Consider the following 21,685-nt stretch of genomic DNA (forward strand, 5'->3'; position numbering starts at 1 on the left):
GCTTTTGGTGAATCACATCGAAAGAAATTCATAGACAAGCCTGAACATGGAAGCAGTCTGAGGAAACATGAGTGTTTGAAATGGTGAAAAAAGATGAACACACAGGAAGCAGGAAGTGTGATTTGCGATATCTGTCTTGTTTGTGTGTGTGACAGCGTGTGCGTGTTCTGAGTGTGTGTGTAAAATTAAACACTGACCTGCGCTTAAATTGGGGACTCTACAGTATGTCCTTGAAACTACCTCGCAACTGGGATTTCAGCACCTTCAAAATTGAGACAGCTCGCATTGGTAAGCGGATGGCCGTGCTGCATTCACTGACAGCAGGATAGACCAAACCTCTTGAACATTTGAGACCTAAAACTACCAACTAATATTATTCATCACACATGTGGTGTTAAAAGTATGCGATACTTGTTTTGGATGTTAGGCTGAAGATTCGACACGTGGGTCAAACGCGTAGCAACTGAATTGAGATAGAACAGCATTTTTGGTCATAGGTTCAAATGTTCAATTGTGGTCCAATTCATCTTTACCAAATGGTGTTTAGTGTTCACGTGTGTAAATGTTAATATCATTGTGCATATTGATGATAATATTTGTGCTTATTGTTAGACCATGGGCTTTCTTGTCTCTGCATACGTGGGATCATTGCTATAACACACCTTGTTCCCTGTGGCGTATTCAATTGCAACAGTATGATGAAGCACCCTTGCACACAAGCTGTGACAACTTCATGCTGACTTGGGCTCAATGTGAGTGGGAATTTGCCACTATCACAGGAAGTCGCATCCCGTCGGACTGTTTGTTGTGAGGCTCCTTCTGCCACAGATGTCAGGCCGTATGTGTGTGTGTGTGTGTGTGTGTGTATATATGTATTTATATATATATATATATATATATATATATATATATATATATATATATATATATACACACACATACACAGGAATAATGAACACATAGCAGGTGTTCCTCAAACTTGACAGGCAACTGACTACTTGTTAATAATCAAAACATGATCATGAATAGTCAAAATATAATCATTCTGATTTGGTGGAGGTGGAGGCCTTGGGCAGAGATACAGCAACTTCCTGTTTACCCCAGCAAGGCCTGACTTTTTTTTTATATCATACTGTAAGACGGAATGAACTAAAACAAAACCGAATAACTTGACATAATTAAAATAGGGCTCATTTTGTCCCACTTTTCACTAGTATCCAGCGCAACGTAGCACGTGTACTGTCTAAATGGACTAATATTGCTACACAGCAATAACAGCCCTATATGCAGGCAGCCCAACAGGAACTTGGACGGCACAAAGAAGCAGTTTCTTTTCACCAAGAAATTGTAAGCTTAGAGCAGAAATAGGCTCCCCCACCCTTTGAAGCGGCAAAATGGGGAAGTGAACTCCAAGTAGCGCACAAGTTTCTGTTACTTTTCGGTAAAAATGAAAATTGTTTGCCTTGCCGTTCTTCATCTGTTTCCTGCGTTCCAGCGCGCTCAAAGAGCATATTATCTGCCGAGGGAAGCTCAAGTCCGACTCCCGGCTCACGACGCTCTTCCAGGTCCATGGAGAGGCCTTTGAAGACAGGCTGGCTCAAGAAACAGCAAAGGTCACTGGTGAAGAACTGGCACCAGCGCTACTTTGTGCTCAGGGGGAGCACACTGACCTACCACAAAGATGACCGCGAAACGACCATCCTGGTAAGAAATATTGCTTTCTATGGACTCTGTTTAAAGTTCCCATATTTGGACCCACCATCTTGAAGTTATCTTCACGAGTAAGCTCAAGTAACTCAGCAGTTAGACACTTTCTGTGTCACAGTTTAGCTTGGTTAGTTTGGCTGTCCTGTTGTATTTTGTTTTAGGGCTTCATCCAGCTTCAGTTCAGCAAGGTCAACGAACTCTCCTCAAACTCAGATGAGCCCGGGAAGTACATGTTTGAAATCATACCAGGTAGGATTTTTATTGAAGAAATACTAGCAAGCTATACCTTAAACCCAAGTCGTATATACAGTACATCACCAACAGCTGATTTTAAATTTTTTTTTCTATTATGGAACTGAGTAGAATGTAATACACTATGCGTATAAAGCAAATGTGTACCTAGCTCAAGAAAGCCACACAAGCGGATCATTTGATTAATTTACCTTGTTCTTGTCATTGTCTTGCTTATTTACGGCAGGTACAAGTGCGGATAAAGAGCGATGCGCACACGTGTTCATGGCCAGCTCCCAAACTGATATGGATGAGTGGGTCCGAACCCTGCGCAGGGTCATCGGGATTCCCAGCGGAGGTTCAGTAATCTCAAATCACTCAAGAAAAAAAAAAAAAAAAAAAAAAAAATATATATATATATATATATATATATATATATATATATAAATTCACAAATCACAGTAGAGCTACTAAATAGCTTTGTGTCAGCAGTAACTAAATGAAACACGTTACTGTGATTTTAATATTGGTAGTTCATCGCTGTTTCTTTGACCTTCACTGATCAAAGCTTTAAAAAAGTATGCTTTGTTTTAAAGGTAATGCTTACTCATATAAACAAATACTACAGTACAGCGAGCAAGACGGAGAAAGTGAGAGAGAGAGAGAATGAGATGAGGGATGTGTGAGAGGAGAGAGATATGAGATGACATGAGATCAGAGATGAGATTAAAGATAAAATGAGAGATGAGCAATGAGATGAGACATTTGAGATGAGATGAGGTAAGAAATGAGAGATTATATGAGAGAATGAGACAGAGAGGAGATATATGATACGAGAGATTCAATAACATTAGAGATGAGGAGATGAGATGAGCGAGAGGGAGAGAGAGCGATATCAGATGAGAGTTGAGATGAGAGAGAGTGGGAAAGATAGATATTATATGAGCGATTAGAGATGATCTGAGAGATGAGAAACATGACGTGAAAGATGAGTTGATATGAGAGATGACATTAGAGATGAGATGTTATGAGAGATGAGATGGAGCTAGAGATCAAAAATATCAGTCCACGATGTGAAAGTTTCTTCTGTGTCTTTCTAGTGTTTGGAAAAAGTCTGCGTGACACAGTGACATATGAGCAACGTTTTGGACCCCATATGGTGCCCATCCTGGTCCAAAAGTGTGTGGAGTATATCAAAGAGCATGGTCTCAATGAAGAGGGTATCTTCCGTCTCCCTGGTCAAGACAATGCTGTCAAACAATTCCGAGACGCCTTCGACGCAGGAGAGAGGCCGTCCTTCCCCAGGTCACACACTTGCACTGTGTCCTCATATTTGAAAAAATGTTTAAAATCCCCTTTTTTACAAGTACATTTGGAAAAGCTTCACTTTTATTGACGATCTTGTTGAAGATCTTATGAACAATCTGAAATTTCTTTACAAAATGACTGCAAATACAATCAATCACATGAACATTTTATGTGAAGTAGGCTTGAAATTTGCCATCTTCCAGTCATCAAATGTAGAGTAACAGCCAAATTCACAATGGCATTTATATGATCAAGCCCTCTTGTGGAAAAAATAGCAACACCAGTTTATTCTGGTTTATTGAAAAATGTATTTAGATTGGACCCCACTGGTTCTGGTCCTCGAGCCCAAAGTTTGACACTTGTGTTTTAGGGTTCACTGAAACTTTTTTTTGCACACACGAAATCCACGCAGGCACATGGAGCACACACACACACACGCACACACACACACACACAATCCTCACACAATTGAAAATTTCCCCAATTTTTTTGTGAGTTGTGTGTCTGCTCTGCAGCATCTGGGTTATTTTGACTTGTGAAGCGCTGAGATTGAAGCCACTTACAAATCGGTTTTCTGAAACACACAAAGCCAGAAGACTCCTGAGATAAGTTCAAAAGAGAGAAAAACATTTTCTCACTGAGCATATAAAACTTCCCAATAATTGCAAATAAGTTGGTAAAACAATACAAATCGAACTCAATTCAAAAATTTCATGTATAAGGTGGCAAGGCGTTATGAGAGCTCTTCAGAGTGACTTGAGTGCCAGATGACACCACATCCTGTTCTGACAGTATGCAAGAGGATGCTTATGTGTTACACAATATGATAAGCGTTGTTTTTCCACACCGCTTACATCAGTATAACCTTTCGTCTCTTTCCGTGTGGTAAAGTGTAACAACAAATGGTAAACGTACAGTCACGATTGACCTCATTGGGTACTTTGGGCCAATCAAATTAAACAGAATACAAAATACCCCAAGAACAGTCAGTATAAATCAAGCAACGCATTATTTATTTGTCTCTTTTTTGGAGGGGTGAGGGGGATACAGCAATTGAGGTGTAAAATGCAATTCAAGCGTGCAAGTGCGCATGTTGTTATCAACAATGAGTGAGTGCTGTGAAGTTGTCTTGTGTGTCGTCCCCCCCAGTGACACGGATGTTCACACAGTGGCGTCACTGCTCAAGCTGTACTTGCGTGAGCTGCTGGAGCCTGTGGTGCCATGGACCCAGTACCAAGACTTTTTGGACTGCGCCAACATGCTCAACTCTGGCAATGAAAAAGTACGATTTAGCTTTAGGAAGCATCATGTTTGCACATTAGAGACGAGCTGACACTATGAGCACCTGCGTGTATGACATTCCTAGCATGTGTGTTTTCCTTTCAAGGGTAAAGAAAAGTTAGAACAGCAGATCGCCCTCCTCCCTCGAATCAACTACAATCTCCTAAGTTATATCTGCCGGTAAGATGAAACGTTGCATAATGTCACAAACACATCACGAACAGCACCACTCAAAAGCTTGGAAGCAGCTTCAATTTCACATGGTCTCAAACACCTCAAAGCCCAGTTGTAAACTGGAAGCGATTCCAAGCTATAAAGCGTCATCCACATCGTCAAAATGATGACAAAACAACAGCCTAGTTTCTGTTCTTCCTCGATGTTCCAATGGCTTCTATCTCGGTAGACAAACAGCGAGCAGCAAATGAGTGTAACTCTTCTTTTATTTCGTTGTGTCAGTAGGACACCGCTCACTCATCTATATTCTAAAATTGTCAAGAAAAGAAAATACACCAAACATAACTCAGGTAAGTCCTACATGCAAAAATTATGCATTATATTAAATTATATTGTTCCTAAATTGCGTGAATTAAATCAATCACATAACTTAAATACAAATGATATTGCCTTCAATAAAAACGTTAATTAGATGCAAACGAGTATGATTATCAATCCAAAACATTTGCATAGGCTAACATATACCAAACATACAGTATATGAAAATGCTAATGAGCTAAACACCAACAAGGCAACAGTATAGAACATGCTGAAGATTAAAAACTAACATTAGCTACCATGTTAGCTACAATCACAAGTTAGACCAATAAATGACTAATTGTGAGCATATTAGCATACGTGACAAAAATTCCAAAGAGGAAAACACAACTCACTAACACTCTTGTGCCAGATCTCACAAAGAGAAGGAACAATGCATGCGTACCAACAGCAACCGCTCCACACCGTCCTTCCCAACAAAAAAATGCACTGTCAACAGCGGCCAGAGGCGGCGCCAAAAAACAACGACTCGTCCAAACAGGGCACGACTCTGTAACTATTAAACGATAAACTATATCAGTTCCAAAACACCCAAATGATTTCATGTACCCCCTGCAGTCAAAACCACTGCTCTACACAATGGAGAATGTAAATCTTGTTGAATTCAATGTAAATGTAGTTTCATGAAATATTATGTGTTGATTAGCATTTTGTTCACCAAATAATTCAATATTCTTCCATCATTTCCATGACCTAATAATGAATTCAGAACATTTGAAAATATGAATGTAAAAAGGAGTGTTTCCCCACTATCGACTACTAAAGTATGCCTCGTACTAGAATGACAATCAGTGCCTCAAAGTACCTGAATATTCCACAGGTTCTTATTTGAGGTTCAGCTGAACTCCAAAGTCAACAAGATGAACGTGGAGAACCTGGCCACAGTGATGGGAATCAACCTGCTCAAACCACAGTTAGAAGACCCCATCTCAGTCATGCAGGGTACCAGCATTTCCAGCCCTTCACTTTCCTGTGTATAGTACATATCGCATATGTATAGTTTATTTTTTTCTGAGAAGTGAGTCTGTCCACAATATGATTTTAATTATTCAGAAAAGACCTTCATGATCTGGTTTGTTTTCTTCTCAGCAACTCCTCACATCCAGAAGTTGATGACGGTGATGATTGGACAACATGAAACTTGGTTTCCTCTGTGCAACGACGTGCCTCCCTCTCCTCCCTCCAACAAGGCCGAGAACCAGAAAAACTCTCCTCGCAACTTTGTGGGATGGGGTTCTACTGAGGTACCCAACCCTTTCATTTTCATGCCGTGGTTAGTGCCTCCTAATACTTGACAAATACAGAACAACCGAATGAACCAAAAGCCAAGGTTTCCTGTTTCCATACATTTTATGTTAAAGTTCACCATTGCTGACACGTAATACATATTGTATGCACTGCTTTAGTCACATATATACCTGTATGTTACAAAAGTAAAACAGTAAGTTTGGAAATAATACAAACACTGCCATACTATTCAGTAACCCTTGATAAGATCATTCTGTACACTAACAGTCAGTTTTGATTCGAATTGATCATAATGTAATATGCCATGAAGCCTATGACTACAACTATAAACATAACTAAACAAATAATATAGAATTAATGTCATCCGACCCTGCAATTAATATGAGATCATTATTTTCTTTATTATTTTCTTTTTATTATCTTGATTTTGTTTTTGGATATGGTTTCAAATGAATCTCGCTATCAGATATGTTTTCAATTCTCAGTGCGTTATGACACTGGAGTCATAATAGAATGGCATACCAGAGGTCACCAACTGCCAGTCCACGGCCCGGTACCGGTGAATAGATCAACTGGTACCGGGACGAATGGGCCACACTTGAAATAATGATGTTTTGGAACTGATTTAGTTTATCTTTTAACAGTTATAGATCTGTGTTTTATATGTGTTTGCTTGACTTGATCTTTGTTCTTTGGCGCCGCCTCTGGCCCGCTGTTAATATCACATTTTGTAGCGAGGAAGGACGATGTGACGTGTTGCCTTTGTTTGGTGTATCGTTAATGGTGAGCTCATACTTTATGTGCACTTAATATTCACCATCCCCCCCCCCCCCCCCCCCCTCCCCCCCGTCCACAATAAAAATCTCCAGGTGGATGGATGGAAATCAAAATCCTAAAGTGAACATTATCAAATACATACTGTAGCGACATATCAGCGGTAGGCAGCCATCATGGAAGACCTACTTTTACCAGAATTACAATTTGCATCTATCGATCCATAGGCACATAGGCATGGACGACCATTCACAGGCACCATCAATAAGTAGGAACTGAAGCCAGGCTGCCTGAAGCAAAACCATGCAAATGTACCACTACATCATCAGGGATTTCATGTAAACTCATGAGCACAACTGTCTGTGTTGGATTATTGGGGCAATTAGATTTCATCCCTAACTCTATTTTAGCAATGGGATTTTTCTTTAACCAACGAATTTCAAAAGTCAATCTCACAAGGCAAGCAAGATGTCTAACTTACAAATGAATGTGTGTTATAACATACATAGCCCAACATAGCACTCGGTAATTATTGTTTCTGTTCCAGATGGGTGATATAGCTTTCTCTCAGTCTGCTGATGTGGAGGCAAATGACAGCCCAGATCCCCTGGAAGGAATCTGCAGCCCTCCAGATGTCCTGCAAGATTCTTTGTCATCTTCAGACAACTGGTCTGGAAGCCCCCGCAAACGCACTCAAACCTTGCCCACCTTCAACTGCCCCCTCACGGGGATGGCGGCAAAGGCCAACGCCCTCAACCGCTGGAGTCGCCTCCAGGAATCAGTGGAAGATAAGAGCGGGACGTTGTCCGAGAACATCTTTAAGATCTTGGATCTCCGCAGTTCAGGATCGTTTTTAAAAAGCTCATCGACAAGCATCAAGGAGGGAAACATGAAGTTCACAACGCCCGACGGAACGAATAACGCGGCTTCCACTATTTCGAGCCCTCAAAAAATGAACAGTGACTCCCAGCCCGCTCTTGCCGAAAAGAGTGTTGAACCCTTGACGGTGACTAGTTTAAGTCAGGGGGTCGACAACGGGACCGAAGTGAAACGAGACAACGGGCAGTCTTTTGACAGGTGAGGATTAACATTGCATTTCATGATCAGTACAGTGATCCCTCGCGACGTTGCGCCTCCCCTATCGCGCCCTCAGCGCGTTGCGGATTTTTTTTCCTGAAAAATAAAAAGCTATATTGCGGAGAGACGTGCTGTGAAGGTTCCCTGCGTGTCAGACAGACGAGTCACATGTAAATGCACACGCCACGGGCACTCCTCGGACATCTAACTACTGCAGTACACATATTTACTTTAATCTTAAATTACTAAACCTTATACAGTAACTGCAGTACTGTTATCCCTTCTCCTTTTCATGTCTTGGCTGTACCTAGCCGGGATCACGGTGAGCCGCAATTGCCCTAAGAGTTGGCGCTCGGACTTCTAACAAGAGTAAAGCGAGTAACTGACCAAACATGAAAAAAAGCAGAGTTTGCACTTGTAGTACCAATTTATTCTAAAAGGTAAGAGGGTCCCAAAGCTTTCTTTCATCCTGGTGATCACTTTCAGCCGCTTGTGTGTTATTGACTCAGAGAGCTTCCTCCGCAATGGCAAAAAAACCCAAAACAAAACATTATTGTTCCCAATTGACTGGCAAGGCAATCCCTCAATAAGCTCAAGGGGCACTCCTACTGTACACGACAGTGTTTGGCTCCCGGTGCGACAATCGGCCAATGAGGGCAGGAGTTGTTACCCAGTCCTGCTCAGAAGTTGAAATCCACTCCTCATTGGTTCCCGCGTCTTGTAGGAGTAGTGCTTTTTTTTTTTTTGTCATTGCGGAGGAGTTCTCTGAGTCAATCACACACGAGTGGCTGCAAGAGATTGCAAGGAGGAAAGAAAGCAAAAAAGAAAGTAGATTGGAATTTCAAGTGTTATCTCTGCTTTTTAATCATGTTGGGTCAGCTACTTGCTTCTCTCTCGTTAGATATCCGAGCGCCTACTTGCACGGCAACTGCACCTCGCAATAATTCTGACATAAAGCCATGACATGGAAACCAGAAGGCATAACAGTACAGTGACTGTATTAGGTTTAATCATTTAAGATTTAAGTATATATGTATATTGCAGTAATATTTGTCTTAAATCTGTAAAATATAAATACTTTTCACATTTAAAAAAATTCCAGTAATCACATACACGTCAGAGTACGAGGGATTACTGTATTACTATTTTACACAAATGCAGCAAAGTGGATCCAGCCTCAAATTTCAGCACAAATAATCGTCCTCATCATGCTGTTTCGCATTTTGATATCATGAGACAAAAAACGCTCCAAACAGGATCTTCTGACATGGAAATACTACTACTGAGCCTAGAGTGACTTGGGAAGGTGCACTGCACATTTTAGAGGTTCAAATGAAGTTTAGCTGTCAAGTTGATAGTTTATTTTAGGTTCCTCCTTAAATTTCACTCAAAAGTGAAATATTTTAAGCATTACGTGTCCCGCAATTGGCTGGCGAACGGTTCATGGTGTAACTTGCTTCTTCCCTAGTGACCCGGGAAATGTTCCACACACCTGACTTCCAAATGAGAACAAGTGCTATAGAAAACATAATGAATGTAATCAGTGACATGCAGTGAGGTTCATGGATGTGGGGGGCACTGATGTCGTCAATCAGATTTACAAACATCCTATGAGCGCTCTCAAGCAGAATATTCACACACAAGACATCACCACATCTTTGCAAGAATTTCTCCTTTGGATCTGATGCTTTGCTCCTTTGGATTTTGGTTGAAAATGCAAATTGAGATGTCACATCAAACTACGAGGCAAAGTAAGTCGATCCGCAAATCAGCCGCTGCCGTTGGTCAAGCGCTCATGTCTTTTTGACAGCGATCTTACTCCCTCCATCAACAGCTGATAGTTTGCAATGTGAATGTCCACTTTACTTGTAAATTATTTTATAAAATTGGACCGACAAGTAGTTGACTGTAGCTCGCAAGCTAAAGAGTAATTTTTCGCAATTTTTTACGGGAAATGCAGCAATCCCCCAGCTGCAGTAGCGATAACAGACATGGCAACCTCTGTAGGAGTGCCACCCCCCATGTAATATAATTTAATGATAACTAGATCTACGATTATATTTAAAACATACTGTTGGCCGTTAAGAAAACATTTATATGCACGTTTTTGAAATTATTTTATTCAATTTAATGAAAAACAGTCTACATCTTACACAGTGTCAGAGATTAGCTGGCGCATTGCCTCAACAATACAGCTAAAACAACAAATAATGTAAAAATCTTTATTTGCAGTTAATTAATCTTTATTTACCTCAGTGTTGGTGTGTGCTTCCAAACCCAATTCAAAGGAAAGGGTTTTTCCATATCAACTGCAGTGCTTGTTTCTGCCAGCAGAGGTCCCTAGCTGTTACAGAAGCTCCTCAAAATAGCGTCATTTTCCAAGAAATTGGCCACAAATGGCCCCCAAAAGCCTCATTTGAGCATAACTAAAAATGCACTTACATTATCCTTAAGATTAAAGCCAGATGAGCCCTTGGAAGCTTCCGCTCGGCGATCACGTTCTATTCAACCCCCTCCCCCCCCCCCCCCCCCCCCCCCCCGCTTCCACATAAACGGCGCAAATGACTCGCATATTGACTTACTATTGAGACAACCTTGCAGTGACGTAATTCCATTTTATTTGCATATTCAACCCAAATCCAAAGACTCAGATCCACGAATGCAAAGGTGAGATTCATGCAAAGATGTTAAGTCGGTCAGAGCCGTGCAAACGAGATGTATTCCAAACACTTTGCACTCGCAAATTTTCACTTCGTGAACAAAACACAATTTAGATTCATATTCATAGGAATTGTTAAACAGCATTGTTTGACAGCAATCTCACTCCATTCATCTACACTGATTGTCAATGTGTTTTACAGTGTGCAGCAAGAGATGAAGGAGTTGAGAGCCACTGTGGCTGAGCTTCAGTCTGCTCTGGAAGCAGAGCGCCATCGCGTGGCAGCTTTGGAAATATGTCTCCGAAATGCAGAACGGAGTAGGGATGAGGGTCAGAGACGAAATGAAGAACTGCAACGGGACATTCAGCAGTTTCTTGGGCGGATGGACCAAACTTCTACCTAACATACAGCGAATGTTGCCCTTTTAGAATCAATGAACTAGAATGTTTCTTCTTGGCTGCTGGCCCCAGATGAGAAGTTTTTTGCTGTCCAGTAAATAGATAGTTGCAAATCTTAAAAGACTTAACAGGCTTTGTTGAAATTTCTCCTCTGTTAGAAGAACTACCATATTTCCTTAAAATGCTGTGCTTCTCAAATAGTGGGGCAGGCCATCTTTGATGCACTTGATTATTTTTTTTTCTTATTTAGACTAAGTTATAACCCGTATGAACGCTGTAAAAACCATTAACAAGTGTGCAAGTTGACTTTTATACATATATATATATATATATATATATATATATATATATATATATATATATATATATATATATATATATATATATATATGTTATATCATATTATATATTATATTATATTATATATTATATATATTAAACAAAGATGCCATTTTTTAATAGTGCTACCTGTGCAATCACAGACATTCAGACTTTCAATTTCCAGATGTTTTCAGAACCTTTTGATGAAATTGGGGATATTTTAGAACATTTAAACATTTCTCGCAATTGTAGATTAAGAAACATTGTCCTCAAAATTGTTGGACTGCTGACGCAATTCTTCACAAACTGCGCCTTTGGGGATGCTTCTTTTATATCCAGTCAGGACACCTGTTTCCACACACACACAAAAAATGTTTTATATATATATATATATATATATATATATATATATATATATATATATATATATATATATATATATATATATATATATATATATATATATATACACACATACATACTTAAAACATGGCATCAGTGTTTGATTTATTTGTACTGGTCTAGTGGGTTAAAATTTGCTTCTGTAACTATACTTCAAAGTATTTGTTTTTATTGTAGCTTCGTAACTGTTATTGACAGCCCATCCAAAAAAAAAATGATGTGGAAAAAAAAAGCCAAACAATGAGGCAATATCCTGCCAGGGACAAAACACAAGATAAAGACCTGAGAAGATAAAATGAACAGAGTGCATGGTGACCAAGTTAACAGCAAATCTAGACAGCCAGCTAACACATTGTCAATGTAAAAACATACTGAAGACGTCAACAGGGTTCTTCAGTCCGGGTTCTTGAGGGTCAGTTTCCTAGATGCTTTATATGTGTACCATTTGCAAAACACTTGGCTCAAATGATCATGATCATTTGAGTCATGTGTGCCACATGTAAAACATCCATTAATCAAGGACCACAACGTATTAGCTCTAACTGTTTCCTGTGGTAACATTGTTGATAATAATGGTAACATGAGGGTCAAACATAAAGAGACATATGGTCAAAATTCACTGTCTTTTGAACAGTTTTTACAAGGTAAATGTGTCACAAACACACTTACAATTTATTCCGGCCCTCTGACAGAAACGAAAACTACAATGAGGCCCGCGATAAAAAAATGAGTTTGACATCCCAGATAATGCCCAAGGCACTTCACAAAACCCTCACAGTCATTCATTTAAGCACCCATATAAGACAATGGTCAGCTGTGGACCTTATAGAAAAAAAGGCAAATGTCAACCCTGCACTGCAGCAACTCTCATTTCTATACATAGGTCATTTCTAAACCAGTGTTTGTCAACCTTTTTTCAGTGGTGTACCCCCTGTGAAATACCTTTTGAGCATTTTTGGGTTTAAAAAAAAGTGCCATCAGTGCCATCAATTTATTAAACTTTAGACCCGTTCAAACTTTATTTGTAAAGGTCCACAAAAAAAAAAATCAACCTCAAGTGTTGTCTTTTGGATCATAGAATAAATCTGTTATCAAAAAAAAAATATTATTCAATCAATCAATCAATCAAATTTTATTTGTATAGCCCTGAATCACCGAAGTCTCAAAGAGCTTCACAGTCGAAAAGAACTCATGTCAAGACTTCTTTTGAAAAAAGAAGTCATACAGAGACATTTTTCAGTATAAGGTACACAACAGCATCCCCTGTCAAAGCTCCCAGAAGGGGAAGGAAAAACTCAAAAACCTCAATTTGGGGAAAATCAGAAACCTTCAGAAGGGACCACAGGCGGGAGGAGCCCCCTTCCAGGCTCAACACATTGAAGTGGATGCTGTGTGTACCAAATACAGACAGCTACAGATACACAATACAGATTCCAGAAAACATATTGTGCCATACGATGTCTTGACAGCAGGCGAAGCCATTGGGCAGGAACCTCCCCACAGTCCAGCCAAGTGGACCGCAGGTGGTCAATCTCATAACCCGCGATGGTCGATCAGCGCGGGGCCAAATGGGGGCGTGCAAATCATTTTTCACCATCCTATCATTATTACTATTATTAATAAATATATATTTTTAAATATAATCAATATAAAGTGTCAGACCCGTTCTCAAAAATAAATGCTTATAAAGAAATATTTGTCCACAGAAAAATATCAAACATTAAGTGTATTGTTTTGGGATTACAGTAAAGATCTGTTCACAAAAATAAATCATTAACTTAATTATTAAGGAAGATTTGTCCCCCAAAAGATAATCAACATAAAGTGTCAGACCTGTTCAAAAAGAAATTATTATAAATTATTATAAATAAATAAATTAAATATTATAAATTATTATAAATAAGTATTTGTCCACAGAAAAATATTCATCTTAAACTGTCCTTTTTGGGGATTATAGTAGACATGTGTTCACAAAACCATTCTAGTAAGGGAGAGAATCTGGCTTTCTAAAATAATGAAATAGAATAACTCCATGAACATAAAATACGTTTTATGAACTTACATTTATATATAAAACAAGTAATTACTTCAATAATTAATTTGAAATGATTTTTGCACGTTTGTTTGCTTGTTTTATTTAAAATCTAGAGTACCCCCTGAAGTTCCTTCAAGTACCCCCAAAGGCACTAGCACCCCCGTTTGATAACCACTGGATCAAAAAAACAAAGCCAAAAAACAAAGATCAACTCAATCTGAGCACAAACGAATGAACTGTTAAAGAATCAAATAAATTAGTTCCAAGACATGATTTTTCCAGGTACAGATCGATACCGCGCCGCAAACCAGCGGTTGGGGACCTCTGATCTATACTATTTGTCAGTCCACACGTGGATGTTATTTATTTGGAGGTTAAATCCAATCTAAAGTGTTAATTGCTTCTGTTTGGTGATGTAACGTTCATGGTTAACAAACATCTAGTTTTGGGGGTCTTTTGTAAAGTAATGATTGTGGAGGTATGAGGGTTCCAGTAAGTAGCCTTTGAATTTGATTCTGAAGAAACAGACAGGGAGTATTTTCATGGGCTTCAGGAAGGAATTCATCGATATCTAATAGGATTGAGGGCATGCATTTTCATTTTAGGCGGTGACTCGTGAGGGAGCATGTATTTTTACAAATACTGTATGTTGTTAAAGTCATGAAATTCTGCTTTCATAAATCATTTTTGCTTTGTGGAAAATTTGACTGAATGTACCACATATTCCTAATGCGTGTGTGTGCGCGCGCGCATGTGTAAGCAAGCGCGCAGAGGGGACTATCAAGCCTTCAATGGGTCATCAGGAAGGTGCGACGTCAGTTACGACAGCAGTTTAACAATGCTACTGATAAGAGCACGTCTGTCAAGTGTCACCCCGGTAGATGAGTGGCAGGTGCGGGAAAAGCTCCGAGCTTCCCATCTGGATGACGCACCGAGTGTATCTCCGGGTCACGCAAAGAAGCTCTGGAATGAGAGGGACGCCTGTGAGCTGGCATGTGAGCTGAGGTGGTGAGCTGAGGTGGAATGTTCTTCCATATGGCAGGGAGGACATTTTACTATCTCACCAGGAAACGTCTGACCAGCATTCCGGAGGCACAGTCAGCTATAACTTGTACACGGTGTGTCTCATTCATGGACAGATAGTACCAGTCAAATGTCTTGGAAACACCTTCAATTAGAATTTTTGATCATCGACATTTTTTTTCGTAATACTGTATATACACTATAACCCATAGATTTCGGTCAAGGCAAAGTGACGTCACCCTCCTTTGTTGAACAAACCAGTCGCCTGAACAGCAACTGTCGGGCCGCCAGCATCAAAGCATGTAGTCCTCTTCATCTATTAATCTGACCATAAAAGGTAATACGGGTGCTCTACAAAGCACCCGTTGTGATTTTGATGTCAGAGCAACGTTGTGTCGGTTGTATCAAGTCAGGGCTTCAGCCGTTGTCGCGACATGCTTCCAAAAACAATCTCAAAATAAAGGCTTTCATGTCTGAAGACAAGTATTTGTGTCTATACATTATTAGGCATGTTCACCTTTATTTTCAAGTCTCACTACATTTTTTTGTGGTGGTTGTTTTACCGTCAGAGCAGTGACAAGCTATGCGTTCTCCTGTGTAATCCTTTGCCAAAAAGAGCAATAAAAAAAAACAATCTTGCGCTGTACAGGGACAAGAAATTGTAGTGTTCTAATCCAATCTCGTTCCATCACTAATACCTAAGTGATCTAATTATTCTTATTTTAGTCTCATCTAAAGGAGACAAAAATCCTCAACCAGAGTTTTTCATTGCATTTGGACTTTTTTTTCGAAGATAAAAAGATTGATATAAAACAACATAAAAGTGACTGGAACCATGTATTTACTCCAACAGACATAACCAGATGCATTCGTAGCTATTTACCGCTTGCTGTATTTGAGATGTCCAAAGTGCGTTAACCTTTAGTGTCAACCAGGAAAGTTGATGTTTTCTTTTTTCATTTGCCAACTCTTTTGAAATTAACATGAAAATAAAACAAATCAAACATGAGGTGTCCTCAATTTTAGTTGGCTCGCCACAGGAGCGTCTTTATTGCTTCTGTTAACTGGCTGCAGTTGCTGCTGCATGCTTTACATTTATGTGGTAAGCTAAACGTGTGCTGCATTCTTTGTGCTACTTCAAAGAATGCATATCACTGTACCTTTATCAAAGATGCCATTGTAGTATTTTTTAAAGTTACATAAACCATTCATCAGACCGTCACTGTCATATGCTCTTCCATTTTCATCTTTATAGGGGCAGTGTGTAAAATTTTGACCGTTTTTCATTACAGACAGCAGGAGGTGCTGCATTTACTGTTGTCCATAGCTATAACATTTAATGATAACAAATCCTACGATTATATTTAAAACACACTATTGATTGTTAAGACAACATTTATTTGCGAGATTTTTTTAATTCGTAATAATTTAATTGATTCATTTTTAATGAAAAACAGTCTAAATCTTGCACACTGTCGCTTTAACAAAAGACCTCCTTCAACTGTTGCTGCATAGTTTAAATTACAAAGTAGAGGAAAAATGCAATATCATGGCAATTCCAAACTTTTGACTGCCACTGTACATATAAGTGTATGAATAAAGTGATCTATCGCACATTTTCTTTCTCTTTATATTCCTATAAACGTTATTAGAACTATAATGTGCAAGACATACTTCTATTGCACTCAGGAAAAGTGAAAGAAGTTAAGCATCCTTTATTCTTGGTCGTCGGGCCTCACAGCTCATTACATTTCAATTTCATTGGAACAAGATCTTTAATGTCCTCTAATACGCAATGGTATCAACAGACTGGCACACTTTGTCAAAAGGAAATGGTGGATGGCGCATCAATAATGGTGTACAGAGCTCTGCCATTTACAAACCAAATAAACAAATGCAAAAAAAAAAAAATCAACTGGTGCACCCACCCAAACAAAGTAGCGCTTCCACAAGGAAGAGGCTGCAGGACAGTGTTTACAAAATCCTCATTAAGGAAGTTGTGAGATAACACACGCTTAGCATCACACACACACACACCCACACACACACACCCAGAGCAAAGCAGAGCCCAACATATCGTAGATAAGAGACTGAGAGAAAAAGCTGGGTAAGGAGAGCAAAGCACAGACAACAGAGATGACAAGGTGGACCATAGCGAGTCACTGTCACACTGCCACTGGACCAGGAGCCCAATAGCTGTGCATGAGACTCAATGCTGTGCCAACTGCTAAGCTGCATCAGGCACCGCAGAAGAGCCCGCTCGTCACAGCAAAGGTCAACAAGACTTTTTATTTACCGGCGAGGACAAAAGGCTCATTGCAATTTTTTTTTCTCCATGGCGAGCATTTGGGTTTCTCGACCGGGAACCGTTTGCAGCTCCGAGACTTTGCTCTTGCTATTTTCTGTATCGTTGCTCCTGGGGCCTCTTTGTGGCGAGAGCAGTCCGATCTCCAACGCGGACCTGAGACTCCGAGCAGTTTCGGGACCGGGAGAGGAGCCGGGAAAGACGGCCGACCCGGCCCGGCAGGGCAACGGCGTGATTATGCAGGGTGTGCTCGAGAGCCTGAAAGAGCAGTTCCTGCACACGTTCAACCTGTCGGGCTTGGGGCCACCTCCGCTGCCGCCTGGAAGCATACGAGAGGAGCCGCCTGAGTACATGATGGAGCTTTATAACCGCTTTGCCAATGACCGCTCCTCCGCGCCCAGTGCCAGCATCATCCGCAGCTTCAAGAATGAGGGTACACGAAGCTTTGTCGATGACTTTTAAACTCTCGTCAATATATTTCCATTTCTTTCAAATAGCTCCATTGCGGGACTAATAAAGTGTATCTTTGCTTACTTATCATCTTAAATTTCAGTTCATTTTATCTTGAATCAATTGCTCTTATACTGTACCTTACAGAGTTCCCCCTTTTCAGGGGCTTTGTTTGATAATTATTCAACGTAACCAATAATACCAGTGTCAAAAATAGATCATTACATTTTTTTTAGTCCTAATTCTTTCAACGTTTTTCGGGGACAATCATTGTTTTTTTTTTTCATAATACCGGAATTGTTTAGAAAATGTCATTGATTCTTCGGAATACCTACCAAACATTTTCATACAGTGCAGGTGATTTGATGAGGTTTTAAGTAAATCTTTAGAAACCAGGATCAGGATGAATGGTAGTTCAGTAGGAAACCCATAGATCGGAGAAGATGGCATTCAACATGAAAGAGCTACAGGGAAAATTCAAATGGGCAAAATCGACTTGATACAAGATCGTAAATAGCCATTGACATAAAGATCAGAGCAACAAAGGCAAGCACCTTTGAGACTGGGACTTGCCTTTGTGTTTTTTTTCCCCCATCTCTGTTAGTTTTGATTATTATCGAAGCCAGCTTAAATCATATTTTGTTTTTTTTCTCCATTGCCCAGATTCCTCCTCCAGCACTGTAGGTGTTGGGGGAGTAAGGCGTCACCCACTCCTCTTCAACGTGTCAGTCCCCCATCACGAACACATCACCGCAGCCGAGCTCCGCCTCTACACGCTCGTCCAGACGGATCGCCACATGTTTGCCGGCGTCGACCGCAAGGTTACCATCTACGAACTGGTACATTGCGACGAGGACGAAAACAGCACGGACGAGAATTTGCAGAGAGGAGAGGACTTCGGAGGCACAAAGGAGCACCCGCAACTGGTGGAGTTGGCTTCAAGACAAGTCTACGGCACTGACAATGGCTGGGAGGCTTTCAACCTCACCGCTTCCGTCCAGCGCTGGCGTAAATCTGTGCACGGAACCACGCATCGTTTGGAGGTGCACATAGACAGTCTTGCCGCTGACGGCGACACGCGACGTGTCTCGGACCAAAACGAAGAGGGCGATGTTGAAGGGGACATGAAGATCGACACAAACGCAAAGGAAAAACACAAACCCCTGCTGATCGTTTTCTCGGACGACGAAAGCAGCGACCATCGAGATGATAAACAGGAGCTGGAGGAGATGATTGACCACGAAAGCTCCAACGTAATCCTCCCGAATGATTTGGAGAACGACTTGTGGGGCGGGCTGGAGCGGGACGGGTTCGACGGCGATGACGAGTCGGAGCCAGATGAAGGCGACCTGCTCCAGATGCGTTCCAATCTCATCTACGACACGAGCTCACGCATCCGTCGCAACGCCAAGGGAAACCACTGCAGGAGACAACCTCTGCACGTCGAGTTCAAGGATATCGGATGGGACAGTTGGATCCTGGCACCCAGCAGCTACGATGCCTACGAGTGCTCGGGGATTTGTTCGTTTCCGCTAACGAAGCACGTCACGCCCACCAAACACGCCATCGTGCAAACGCTGGTCAACATCAACAGTCCCCACAGGACGGCGCGAGCGTGCTGCGTGCCCACCAAGCTGGATCCCATCTCGCTTCTGTACCTGGACGACACGGGCGTGGTCACCTACAAGCACAAGTATGAAGGCATGGCTGTGGCTGAGTGCGGCTGTAGATAGCTGGACTCTTGAAGGAGAGACGTTCACTGATCAATGAGCAAAGCGAGGCTGAGGTGGTTTTCGAGATTGGCAACAATCGTTGGACTCTACCCAAGAGGACCGAAAGTGCATCTAATCACTATTTATAAAGTCCTACGTGGTTGGATTTTGTCCGGGAAAGATGAGCTCTTCTCACAGAGCTTAAGTTGCGGTCGCTGCCGACAGTAGGGTGAGCCTGTGGACATCAGGTCACGCTGCGAGAGCGTCATTCGTGCATTTTTTGGACAGCGTGACTAAAAGTTACAAAAAGTTCCTAAAGGATCTAACTAAGCACATTCTGCCGTGTATGCGTCTGTGGGAACTCGTGGGCCAGAGGTTCCCCCTCCTGCTCCATCCCCCTGACATGTGTTTTCCTCTCCACTTATCTCCACCCTCTGCACTTGATGCAAACACTAATCAGCACTTCATGCACCCTGCCACAGCCAAATGACCTCCTCCAGGCAACCTGACAAGACTTGAACTCTCCAGGCTCGCCTGCTGCAGGATCCTGATATGTAGGCACCATGCAAGGGTCCGACTGACGGGGTTATCTATCCCAACCCAGTTTCCCACTTCACATGCCTCCTTTCCACTAGCCCCCACCCCACCATCGCCGCCAACACACCGACACACACACACACACACACACACACACACACACACACACACACACACGCGCACTCGCAGAAGCTCCAGTGATAGCGAGGTGTTTGCGGTTGAGAAACATGAATTCCACAGATCCGACTTGGACGTCATTCCAGTTTATGTTTGAGGTGATGCTATGGGGGATTGAGACAAAACCAGGGGCAGAGGTTGGCCACATTCCGAGGCATCTCAATATGGCTCAACTTACTGACCTGGCACCCCCATGCTCCTCATTTGGGTCATCCATCACTCTTTAAGGTAAATTGCCTTTCCGGGGGGGATATTTATCACTTTTGGACCAAGAAGAATTGCTGGATAACGCTACCCCCCAAAAATGTGTTTTATTTTTGTTGGAAGGCTTTTGATACCTCCGCTGCTTGAAATAAATACACGACTATTTATTGTTCTAATTTATTATTGTTATTTTTGTTTATTGATACAGTATATAGAGTTACATTTTGAGTTAAAGTGACTTTATTTTTGAATGGGTATCGTTCAGCTAAAAATGGCAGGAGAATATGGAAAAGGCCCAGGAACATACACAAAGCTGGACAATCCATCAGCACTTTTACATTTTCAGCATGTGCTTTATGACAAAAAGCCTTGCAACAAATGCACGGACTGAGCACCGACTCTTTGCTTTGGCACCCGATTTCCCAGCTCTGGACATAAACACCATTTCTATTATTTAAAAAAAGGGAATTTACCAAATTGTATATGTTCATATTCTTGAGATATGCAAATCAACTGCTCTAAATCCTAATTGTTTAGAATGCTACAGTCAAACTCCTTTTTGTTGTGCCCACTATATATATATATATATATATATATATATATATATATATATATATATATATATATATATATATATATATATATATATATATATATATATATATATATATATATTAGTGCAGTGCTCAACATAGGGTGTGATGCTATGGGATATCTTGTGGCCTGCATGCTTCATCCAATGGTATCTGCACAGAAGTCAGAGTTCACCCATTTCCCCCAAACAAAGAATCATGGGAAAGTGATTCGAGGGACTGTTAATGACGAAAATGTGCTCACGCTGACGCCGTGATGGACAAAATGAGACTGAACACTGATTCAATGATTCGAATGATGATGACTCGCTGCTGTCAAATTGTAAGATCCTGACAACAGATTGCAATACTGTCTCACTCTTATCATGTACCAACGCACAATGAGGTTGTAAATAAAGGATGTGATCCAATTCTTGTTGTGAAATGCAAATGTCATCATTTTGTTACCACAATTAAAACACAAAAAATATTTTAGGGTTATTGTGCTATAATTGTGGAGAGTGGTATTTTCTCACTAACATTACAAAGCAGTTTTAGTAGAAAGGTAAGATTTATTGCGGGCAGAGGCCCTAGTAAATATCCTGTTGCTGATCTTCACCAAAAGTAAACAGTGAAGTCACAATTTTCATCGAAAGACTTGAATTCTACCTACCTTCTGTCTGTTCGCAGTGTGAGAACGAACACGCTGAC

At 40.8% G+C, this 21,685-nt stretch overlaps 2 protein-coding genes across 5 annotated transcripts; both read left to right on the top strand.

Annotated features, from left to right (window-relative positions):
- Nucleotides 1-97: 97 nt before the first annotated feature.
- On the top strand, nt 98-11,296 carry arhgap25 (Rho GTPase activating protein 25). Of its 4 annotated transcripts, none has more exons than XM_088421532.1 (11): nt 98-288; nt 1,496-1,704; nt 1,869-1,956; nt 2,186-2,296; nt 3,039-3,243; nt 4,396-4,528; nt 4,613-4,707; nt 5,900-6,021; nt 6,169-6,323; nt 7,649-8,178; nt 11,040-11,296. In XM_088421532.1, the coding sequence occupies exons 1-11, from the start codon at nt 225-227 to the stop codon at nt 11,239-11,241; spliced, it is 1,914 nt and encodes a 637-aa protein (XP_088277658.1). In that variant the 5' UTR covers nt 98-224; the 3' UTR covers nt 11,242-11,296. The 4 variants fall into 4 exon arrangements, with proteins under 4 accessions (XP_088277658.1, XP_088277666.1, XP_088277684.1 ...); XM_088421540.1 differs by having other exon boundaries at nt 101-288; nt 4,634-4,707; XM_088421558.1 differs by having other exon boundaries at nt 153-288; nt 1,566-1,704.
- Nucleotides 11,297-17,086: 5,790 nt separating this feature from the next.
- Nucleotides 17,087-20,966, top strand: bmp10 (bone morphogenetic protein 10). Its single transcript, XM_088433115.1, has 2 exons — nt 17,087-17,755; nt 18,436-20,966. The coding sequence occupies exons 1-2, from the start codon at nt 17,230-17,232 to the stop codon at nt 19,503-19,505; spliced, it is 1,596 nt and encodes a 531-aa protein (XP_088289241.1). The 5' UTR covers nt 17,087-17,229; the 3' UTR covers nt 19,506-20,966.
- Nucleotides 20,967-21,685: the final 719 nt, after the last annotated feature.

Source organism: Hippichthys cyanospilos, chromosome 1, assembly GCF_059441005.1.
Source record: "Hippichthys cyanospilos isolate Australia breed blue-spotted pipefish chromosome 1, RoL_Hcya_1.0, whole genome shotgun sequence".
Lineage (NCBI taxonomy): Eukaryota > Metazoa > Chordata > Actinopteri > Syngnathiformes > Syngnathidae > Hippichthys > Hippichthys cyanospilos.

Excerpts from the sequence above, each read along its gene's own strand:
- bmp10 (XM_088433115.1), top strand. The coding sequence starts at position 17,230 with ATGCTGTGCCAACTGCTAAGCTGCATCAGGCACCGCAGAAGAGCCCGC. Across the intron at positions 17,756-18,435 it reads CCGCAGCTTCAAGAATGAGG|ATTCCTCCTCCAGCACTGTA; the intron begins GTACACGAAGCT and ends TCCATTGCCCAG.
- arhgap25 (XM_088421532.1), top strand. The coding sequence starts at position 225 with ATGTCCTTGAAACTACCTCGCAACTGGGATTTCAGCACCTTCAAAATT. Across the intron at positions 3,244-4,395 it reads GAGAGGCCGTCCTTCCCCAG|TGACACGGATGTTCACACAG; the intron begins GTCACACACTTG and ends CGTCCCCCCCAG. Across the intron at positions 6,022-6,168 it reads CCCCATCTCAGTCATGCAGG|CAACTCCTCACATCCAGAAG; the intron begins GTACCAGCATTT and ends TTTTCTTCTCAG.